This window comes from Hippocampus zosterae, chromosome 8, assembly GCF_025434085.1.
Source record: "Hippocampus zosterae strain Florida chromosome 8, ASM2543408v3, whole genome shotgun sequence".
Lineage (NCBI taxonomy): Eukaryota > Metazoa > Chordata > Actinopteri > Syngnathiformes > Syngnathidae > Hippocampus > Hippocampus zosterae.
Genome location: NC_067458.1, coordinates 13,792,099 through 13,802,079, shown reverse-complemented (window position 1 = coordinate 13,802,079; position 9,981 = coordinate 13,792,099). Strand labels below are relative to the sequence as shown.

At 42.0% G+C, this 9,981-nt stretch overlaps 2 protein-coding genes across 2 annotated transcripts; one reads left to right on the top strand and one right to left on the bottom strand.

Moving 5' to 3' along the window:
* Positions 1-158: 158 nt before the first annotated feature.
* On the bottom strand, positions 159-8,744 carry spata1 (spermatogenesis associated 1). Its single transcript, XM_052074564.1, has 12 exons — positions 7,242-8,744; positions 7,052-7,158; positions 5,754-5,871; positions 5,590-5,643; positions 4,834-5,206; positions 2,890-3,028; positions 2,746-2,806; positions 2,543-2,660; positions 2,341-2,466; positions 1,342-1,517; positions 1,171-1,269; positions 159-1,082 (listed from the first exon to the last, which is right to left on the bottom strand). The coding sequence occupies exons 1-12, from the start codon at positions 7,320-7,322 to the stop codon at positions 933-935; spliced, it is 1,602 nt and encodes a 533-aa protein (XP_051930524.1). The 5' UTR covers positions 7,323-8,744; the 3' UTR covers positions 159-932.
* Positions 8,743-9,870, top strand: LOC127606366 (guanine nucleotide-binding protein G(I)/G(S)/G(O) subunit gamma-5). The gene is made up of 3 exons (XM_052074670.1): positions 8,743-8,945; positions 9,064-9,208; positions 9,287-9,870. Exons 1-2 carry the CDS (start codon positions 8,865-8,867, stop codon positions 9,187-9,189), a joined length of 207 nt encoding a protein of 68 aa, XP_051930630.1. The 5' UTR covers positions 8,743-8,864; the 3' UTR covers positions 9,190-9,208; positions 9,287-9,870.
* The last annotated feature ends 111 nt before the right edge of the window (positions 9,871-9,981 follow it).

Here is a 9,981-nt window from a genome sequence, read left to right as displayed (position 1 = left end):
GTTTATCTCTTTGATTTGATGCATGCGTGTGAAATTTGGTTGGTTCAAATCCTGAGTTGAGAGATAATGCTGATGTCAGTGTAGCGAACACAGTGAAAATGTGCTTGTGATTTGCATCAGAATATGAGCTGCTCGAAGAAGAAAAAACAGGAGATACATGGCTTATAACGACTGTTTCTTCATTCGACAGATGTTTTAAAAACCCACAACAAGTAACAAGTGTTACAAAAGGATGCAAATTGGTGGGGAAAGAAAATGACGAGTGGAGTTAGGGAACGGATCAACACAATGTGAATAAGAAAAATAGCACTCTATACTTCATTAAAAAAACTAATAAGAACATTAAATTAATGTAAACAATAAAACAGTTTGTGTGTCATGATTATAGCTTGGATTCGTTGGTCCGCTCCTTCTGGTGTGCATGCCTTGCCCACTTTGGGGCTAGGATACTACAAAAACAAGGCACAACTGACATAGCAAACTGCACTAATGCTAGTCTTTTTTTTTTGCTTAGGATAATGCACATATGCATATTTTTAAATTGCCTGTCTACATGTGTTGATGCACAGCTTGTGTTCAAATGTCCGCTGCTTAAAGGGTTACAACACTGCAACACCAACGGAACTCGTTCGCCAATCTATGGCGTTTTGTATTGTTTGTCAGCATCAAGCCAAATCAACTGTTGTAAGGCAAAGGCTATATAGTTGTTTAAATGTGTAATTCTCAACTTTAATGTTAACTTTGACAGTAAACATCAGCCGGTAGTGGCATTCAATAATGCAAAGGCTCTTTTTCTGAGAAATTGGTCAATGTTTCGATCTTAAATTTTTGCTCGCAGCCCAAAGCTCCCCCAAAAATAATCACAACAATAAAATCACCAGAACGACAGCTCGTACCTCGAGAAACTGGTACATTTGTATCTCAGGGCCTTCTCAGTTGGAGTTTTTTGGGATATTTGCTTTGTCTCGCGTGTCGCTCACAAAGCTCAGAGATGCCACCGGCACCTGATGGGCTGACTGACTCTTCTTCTGGGCCAGCTCCGCCTTCAGTGCCCTCAGTTCAGTGGCAGCCTGTTTCCTCAGCTACAACAGTGTTTGTTGGAAGACAAGACGTTTAGTGAAGGACCTCCGGTGTTTCACCATACGGCCGACTTTTACTTTTGAGACTTACCTTTATCTCCGTCAGCAGCTTCATCTTGGCGTCTTCCACCTTCCTCTTCAGGTTGTCGATGGCGTGGCTCTCTGTCAGGATCTGAATGATGAGCTCATTCTAAACACACATGTTGCCAATTTAGGAACGTAGTAAACAATGTAATATTGATCACAATTAATTTGTGCAGACCTTTTCAGAGACTCTTCCTTGCTTTTGCGGCTTACTTCTGTGATCTCTAGCATGGAGTTGTTGCAGGAGTTTGTTGTAGAATGTCTCCAGTTCTTGCCGCACATTTCTCAGTGCATCTTCCAAAGGTGCAGTGGCCTTCTTGGTATCAAAGTACTTTTTTTTCCAACTGTCACGGGCTTGAGAAATCAGGGGGGGGTGGGGGGGAGTAAAACAAAAAACAAAAAAAATTCCAGGTATACAGTCAGAGCATTTTAACCTGTTCTTATTGAAGTCAACCTTTGGCAAAGTAACAAATAGTATTTTAGACTCATAGCCTTGCAAATCTTAATGCTCTGAAAAGGTCTTCGTATGAAAGGGATTCCTCAGGGCACAAACAGGGCCGCAAAGTTACCGCTAAATATTAAAACTGGGGCCACTTTTATTATATTTATCATCTTTTTTTGTAAATAATCAAAATTAATACAATTGTAATGAAAAACAAAACATTTTATCTAACACTTTTTTTACTCTGCAATGGTAAATAATTAACTTATTATAGATAAATATTTGCAAGTACATATATTATTTATAAAATAAATTATTTGATATATATTTTTTAATTTGTAAAAATCACACCATCAAATTATAATATTTTTGTTGATGTCATCGCATACAGTATTGAATTTAGATGTTATTCTAAATGTGAAACTAACTAATTTGTATGCATAATTGAAAATATTTGATATTGTAAATATTAGTTTGTTTGATTTTAATATTTTATTCAAAAACATACAATGAGAAATCAGATTATTTGGCTTTGCTGCTGTTACGACTTTCAGCAAGTCCCAAAAGCAGTTGATTATTTTATGGCATTAAAAAAAAGAAAACCCTCAATTCAACATGCTCATCAAACTGATTTGGGTCATTGTTTACATTCCACTGAGGCCACACTAAATCAAGAAACTTGATAGACTTTGAAAGTTTGTTTCATTGGGATTATCTTCTTAAAATTTCCACCACCTTGGTTCCTGCGGTGTCTGTTCTGGGCCAACAAATCTTTCCCTTTCCTGAGCAACTCCTGCCTTTTCCACTCTAGTTGCTTCCTTTCCTCCTTCACCATATTGATTTCCTCGATGAGCTCTTCTCCTGGAGGAGACAAACATTGTTTCAAATGCGAGGTCATAATCCTCACGTGAGCCGTTTTCCTGACGGGATGGTTTACTATTAGTCGGGATGAAGGCGGAAACAATGGGCTTGTGGGTTGTCATGGTAAGGTCAAGACCAGGAGGGGGAGAGGTGCAGCGGATGGGTCGGGATAACACAACCGGGCTCTCTGTCACCTTCACAAACAAATGGAAACAATGGATTTTCACACATTTGTGTGCACAGAACATCCTGTTTTAAAAGCTGCATTTCAAACTGTACCCCATTCGTTGTTTTCATCCCGAGAGACTGAAATGTGTGCACATCACGTGATTTCCCGAGCCTGCGGACAGAAGAAAAGGACATGTGTCTCAAGTCTCTCGAGAAAAGGTTCAGAGTGCACAGTGAAGTGGGAGCTCAGCTCACTGCCTGTCTGATTCTTCATCCTCCACCCACTCCGCAGCTCCGGAATCTTTGGCCACTCTGCTTCCTTGCGGGTAACGTTTCTTCTTTCTGCATGTTGTTTCATTCTCCTGAGGATGCTCCTGCACCTGAGCCAAGGCGCCTTTACACATAGTGCATATCAAGGATTTACTGTGCGCATCTCTTTTCTCTATATTTTTGGGGAGCAAATGTATAACTCATTTTGATTACCATTGTCCAACAGTTGGAATGAAAAAAATGAATATAAACAAGGATAAAATTAGCCAGAATCAACATCATACTCTCTCTCTCTATTTATATATATGTGTAAAAAAAAATCCTCGTCTCACCCCCCCATCAGGTGGTGTCCGTCCCTCATTCAGCTCGGGTCCTCTACCAGAGGCCAGGAAGCTTGAGGGTTCTGCGCAGTATCCTTGCTGTTCCCAGCACTGCACATTTCTGGACTGAGATGTCCGATGTTGTTCCCGGGATCTGTTGCAACCACTCATCTAGTTTGGGGGTCACTGCCCCGAGTGCTCCGACCACCACAGGCACGACCGTCACCTTTACCTTCCAGGCTCTCTCCAGCTCCTCTCTGAGCCCTTGGTATTTCTCAAGTGTCTCATGTTCCTTCTTCCTGATGTTTCCATCACTTGGGACCGCTACGTCCACGACAACGGCTTTCCTCTGCCCTTTATCTATGATCACGATATCTGGTTGGTTCGCCATTACCATCTTGTCAGTCTGGATCTGGAAGTCCCACAGGATCTTCGCCCTTCATTCTCCACCACCTTCGGAGGTATTTCCCATTTTGACCTTCCAGTCCATACTCCGCACAGATGTTTCGGTAGACTATGCCAGCCACCTGGTTATGGCGTTCCATGTAGGCTTTCCCTGCCAGCATCTTACACCCTGCAGTTATGTGTTGGATCGTCTCAGGTGCCTCTTTGCACAACCTACACCTTGGGTCTTGTCTGGTGTGGTATATCTGGGCCTCGATGGCTCTGGTGCTCAGGGCCTGCTCCTGAGCAGCCAGGATGAGTGCCTCTGTGCTGTCCTTCAGACCAGCCCTCTCTAGCCACTGATAGGACTTCTTGAGATCGGCCACTTCACTTATGGTCCGGTGGTACATCCCGTGTAGGGGCTTGTCCTCCCATGATGGTCCCTCTTCCAGCGCCTCATCGACTGTTCCCCATTGTCATATATATATATATATATATATATATGCTGATTAAAATGACATGCAGGACAAACATTATGTGAATAACATTGGAATTTTGAGTAGTTAATTTTGGAGGGGAAGAAATGCTCAAAATGAATTATTGCACTTGTTTGCTGTGCAGCAGTTTTGTGCTGTCCTTTAATGGTATTTATGCACAAGAGCCCTTTGAACCTGTGCTAAAAATCACAGTATGTGCTTTTTTGGGGCGTGGGGGGTTGGATTGTTGAAACCATTTGGTGGATCCTTTATAAATGCATTGAGAAATGTATCATCCATCCACTCATCGATCCATGCATTATCTAATCCGCTTATCCTCACAAGGGTCATGGGTGTGCTGGAGCGTATCCCAGTTGTTTTCAGGTATTCGGCAGGGGACCACCACCAGCCAATCGCAGGGAACACACAGACGAACAACCATCTATGCTCACACTCACACCAAGGGACAATTTCGAGGCTTCCATTAAGCATGTTTTTGTAATGTGGGCGGAAACTGGAGTACCCGGAGAAAATTCACGAGGGTACATGGGGAGACCATGCAAGCTCTGCACAGGAAGGCCGGAGCTGGAATTGAACCTGGTACCTCTGCACTGTGAGGTCGACGTGCTAACCAGTCGACCACCATTGTGCCGTCCACCATGCTGGCACTCTAATAGGCTTCCACAAAAGTACCAAAACATTGCCTTGAGTCCTTACTACAAATGTCAAAGAAGAAAATTTCTTTTCACCTTTATTATGAGCTTGATTGTTGGACTTTCTCTGGTCATGATGCCCCCTCTCGTGCCTCTCGATCTTACTGCCAGAGAGACCCCGCTCCTCCTCTCCACCATGTCCTCCCACTGAGGAGCTGTAACCCTGCTCTTCCTCATCGTCTTCCTCCTCCTCCTCCAAGCTCGAGGTGGGAACAAGCTGGTGGGAAGACTGGGCGATGTGGGGGAACTTCAAAGGCTCTTTCGGCTCGGCTGGCGAGCTCCATGTCTTGAGGGGGTAGTAGGTTGGCGGGTCCAAGGAACTGCTGCTGGTGTCTGGGCTGAGCAAATTGGAGGAAAGGCTGCTCTCGTTCTCCACTGTGGGCAGCAGGTAAAGCTCCGGCTGGGCAGTCTGGAATCACAAAGATAGTAATAACCAAATTTAGGAGAACAGAAGGAAATTAACATTTTTTTCTTGATTGTTATTTTAACATTTTTTAAAATTAGTTTGGCATTACAACATTTATTATTACTGTACTTTGCCAAGTCGACAACACACATCTTCATATATTTATTTTTTCGAATGCTCTAAAACTCAATTTCAAATGGATTTGGGGGAAAAATAAATTTGGCAAAATACCAGCAATAACAAATGGAAAAAAATTAAAGACTGAGGTAACCACGTGAACTGATGGTGGACAGATGTTGTTAAATTTCGTCATGTGCAGAGGTAATAATCATGATCAGGGATTGTTAAAAAGGCAAAAATATGTACATGACTCGTGTTATACATACATAGGGTGGGGCGAACGTTTTCGCTTTCAAATCCTTCTCCTGCTTGCTTTTAACCTGACACGCAACAGACAAAAGCAAATGTTTAAAAAAGATGTTCGGCCCCAAAAGCAGACTGATTGGCAACTGTAACTGCCGTTACGTCATATTACATCATCTGGACTCACCAGAGCCAAGCTGCGGCCCACACACTTCAGGAAGGAGAATTTGTCCAAGCTCCTCTCTGTGCCCAGAAGCTCCCCCAGTTCACTCCTCAGAGCTTTCAGGGTGACCTCAGGGTAAACTCTAAATTTGCAGCATTTGTTTTACAGCACACACATGGGACCGACAATAACCACATTAGTCTGGGTTCCATATAGAAAAGTTGCACATTTTTTGAAGCTGAAATTATTTTTTTAAACGTATGTTTTAGTGAATTGGAAATACAACAAAACATAGCATTTGGCATTAATGTCTCCTGCAGCAGTAGGCCCGGAAATGCACACAGGGAAATAGAGGGTGAGAACAGAATAAAATCACCCCACCAAATTGTGACAAAATCTTTTTTTTCCACCTGCCTGCAATATTTTGATACCTACCATCATTTTTACTCTTAATGTGTGGGATTTTTTTTAAACAAACATAATATTTTTACTTGATTCTCCTAACCTTTTTTCTTAAACTCAAAATACTGACATTGTTTATTCTGCCCCCTGACTTTTCACTATATCTCAAAACAAGCGACAGCAAACTGCTTTTGCAGTTTTCATAGTCAAGTTCATTCATCATTCATCCATCTTCCTAACCGCTTGATCCTCACTAGGGTCGCGGTGGGTGCTGGAGCCTATCCCAGCCGTCTCCGGGCAGTAGGCGGGGGACACACTGAATCGGTTGCCAGCCAATCGCAGGGCACACAGAGACGAACAACCATTCGCACTCACAACGAGGGACAATTTAGAGTGTTCAATCAGCCTGCCATGCATATTTTTGGAATGTGGGAGGAAACCGGAGCACCCGGAGAAAACCCACGCAGGCCCGGGGAGAACATGCAAACTCCACACAGGGAGGCCGGAGCTGGAATCGAACCCGGTACCTCTGCACTGTGAAGCCGACGTGCTAACCACTGGACTACCGGGCCGCCCATAGTCAAGTTGAAAGATGAAAAATAAGTCAATTGTAAAAGTCAGAGTTTTTAACACTTTGATGGACTGGATTGGGTTTGGTGATGTTCAGTAACAACCATTAGAATCCTTGTGGCATGTTTCATAGTTAATTTGATAAAAAGCAATGTGACAATTAAAATTGTGATGCCCCTGTCCACATTTGTTCAGGAATGTTGCTGCCTCTTTTGGGAGATGGAATTCATTAGATTTCACAGCTGAATAATAAAAGAAAATACAACATGTAACCATCAAGAGTATTTGTGGATGCTTTCATTTGACAAATTTTCTCTTGAGTCCATGAAAACAAAAACAACAAATGTGACCTGATGAAGCCTGCGGATATGAAACTCTCCGTGGCTTCTGCAGGAACTTTGTTCAGCTTCACATTCCACTGGTCGTCCGGCACATAGAGAACATGGAGCTCCACGAACTGAACACACACACACCAAACAATGAAACAGTGCTCCAGAGTGCAGTCAGTGATCATTTGTCTTTCATGCATTGTGAACATACCTTGCAACTGATTGGTCTCCTATCCGCGGCATAAGCAGATTCACATGACAGCTCCATCTTCATCAGTCCAGTCATGCACATGCGTGCTTCTCGCACAAAGAAATGCCGCGTTTTGGTGACGCGCCGTTTGAGCCGGCGGAGGCGTGGACAGTTGTGAGATGACTTGACGCAATATTGGCTCCACACATACTCAAGAGTCTTTTATGAGGGTGCCAGCATTGGTTGCTTTGGTTGCAGAGGTAGCGAAAGTAGCTACACTCTCTGTACTAAAGTAGGAGTACTGCTTAGATAGATGCTTTTATTTAAGTAAAATAAAGTACAGGACTATTTTGACAAAGTAAGGAGAAGAAAACACAGATACAATGGCCATAAAAAGTCGACAAACCCCTATTCAAATGCCAGATTTTGTTGTAAAAGATGAGACTAAGATAATTAATTTCAAAGTTTTATCACCATTAATTGGACCTACTGTATAACCCGCACAACTCAAAAGGAAACTCTTTTAAGGAGAGTAATTAGAAAAACAACAACAATTTACATTAATCTGGTTTCATAATTAAATTCTAACTAATACTTTGTTGGCGCACTCAGTCTTTTGAGCAGGAGTCTATCTGTATGGCCACTTTACAAAAACACAGCCCTCTTCAGATCATCCCATAGATGTTGGATAGTGCTCCAGCACGGCTGCGAGCCTCATGAAGCTAAATGGACCAGATAATGGCTGGATGAATGTATTTGCACAACAATAATAGGAGCCCACCCCTGTGAAATGTAAACCTCATCTCTGCAAATTGCGATACCAATGTAACCAAGCAGAAAAGATACACCTGCGATCCCACATTGGGGGTTAAAGGTCAAATTAGTGGTGGGGAAAATTTTTGAAATTATTCCATTTGGTTTCAATGTTTTTATTCATCACAAAAAAATTGTCTTTTTAATCCACTGTATGATTTTCAATACTGTGAGTAAACGTAAAAATACGTCAGAAAAATAAATACTCTGGGGTAAATACAGATAACTGAAAGTTCTACTTAAGTACAACAACGAAGTACAGTACTGTAGTCGTAATGTGCTTCCCACCACACTGGTTGTGGCTGGTTGAGGCTTCACCAGTTTTAAATGGATCATTAATGCAACAGTAAATACTGCGCATCTCTTAATTGACGTCCTAATTATTCACTAAGACTTTGTAAACACGCATTTAACACAGGATTGGTGAGATTAGTACTCCGGGAAATCCTGTCGCTATTTCTACCACCAGAGGCAGCAACTGTCGTCCCATTTCCAAGTGTGGCGTTCACTCATGTATGCAATTTCAGTAATCAATTTAGACGTGTACTATAACCTTCTTTGGGACAAAAAAAGATTATCATAGTGACATAAATCTAACGACAGATTACACATACCGAACGACAATTTTTGTCAATGATGAATTATTTCCGGTGTTTTTGTCAACGACGGTTGTGGCAATTCTAACAAAAATGTAAAACTCTGAAGGCACCACTAAAAGTACGCCTCCCAACAATAACCGGAAGTGTATTCGTCGCTCGGTTGTCAACAAGTTTTTGGAACTAAATTTAACCAAATTTTCCGACACTAAAACCGATCAATACAGAATAAACAATGTCGGGGCCATCCAGCATCGTAGCGATGAAGAAAATTGTCCAACAACTTCGTTTTGAAGCGGGAATAAACCGAGTAAAGGTAAAAACGGAGCCGAACGGAAGTTGCAGGGGAGTTTCTCGGGTTCTTGTTTCGCTTCGACTACAGATTCCGTTGTTCTGACGCTGATTACTTAATATCCAGTTTTGGTTCTCGTCAGGTATCCCTAGCCGCGGCTGACATGCAGCAGTTTTGTCTTCAGAACGCCCAGCATGACCCACTGCTAACCGGTATGTCGTCCAGTAACAACCCGTTCAGACCGCAGAAAGTCTGCTCCTTCCTATAACAGCGACGCCTTCGCCCTTGTAAGTCCCACTCTGCCTTCTTTCAACATGGAATAATGTTTTTCCAAGTACGTATTCACGTTTGCGATCTTTCTACAGGTCTTCGGGGTGTGGTACCTCGTGGAGATAGACTCGAATCGCCTCAGGAGTGTTCGGGAAAATTGCAACTTACTTTTTTTTTTTTTTACATTTGTAAAAGATTCACCAGTAAACATCTCCAGGTGCTTACAAGCCATTTTTTTCACACGATTAACACCAATTTACTTGGTTTACGGTGATAACATCAGTTCCAAATGTTATAGCCAAGCGCAATCTTAGCAAGGTCAGTCAAGTCGTTATTACGGTAAATATTTGCATGAAAAATAGGTCTAGCCTAGAAATATAAAGCAAATGAAAAATGGTCATTAGAACAATTACACAAGAGGCCCTCCTCTTGGGCTTCGTGACCTCGTATTCTTACGTCATACATAACTTTGAAATGTCATAATTACAGTAAATATTTGGATGGAAGACACCTCAGCCATAAATGTAAAACCATCATATAAAAATAAATAAATGTGAGTACCTCTAGGTCAGTGAGATACTTCAATTGCCTTGCAGGTTGTAACCTCAATGTCACTGGGTTGTGAGCATCATCAATTGAGAGTCTTCTGTACTAAAAAAATTAACCAAATTTAACCATACCCCCCCCCCCCACACACACACACAATACATGTCGTTTACTGTACAGTTGTCATGGCTGGCGAAGAATAAACACATTTAGCTCTTGGTCTCCAACAATTATATTTATAAAA

Excerpts from the sequence above, each read along its gene's own strand:
- spata1 (XM_052074564.1), bottom strand. The coding sequence starts at position 7,322 with ATGTGCATGACTGGACTGATGAAGATGGAGCTGTCATGTGAATCTGCT. Across the intron at positions 7,159-7,241 it reads GGAGACCAATCAGTTGCAAG|TTCGTGGAGCTCCATGTTCT; the intron begins GTATGTTCACAA and ends GTGTGTGTTCAG. Across the intron at positions 5,872-7,051 it reads ATATCCGCAGGCTTCATCAG|AGTTTACCCTGAGGTCACCC; the intron begins GTCACATTTGTT and ends CTGCAAATTTAG.
- LOC127606366 (XM_052074670.1), top strand. The coding sequence starts at position 8,865 with ATGTCGGGGCCATCCAGCATCGTAGCGATGAAGAAAATTGTCCAACAA. Across the intron at positions 8,946-9,063 it reads CGGGAATAAACCGAGTAAAG|GTATCCCTAGCCGCGGCTGA; the intron begins GTAAAAACGGAG and ends GGTTCTCGTCAG.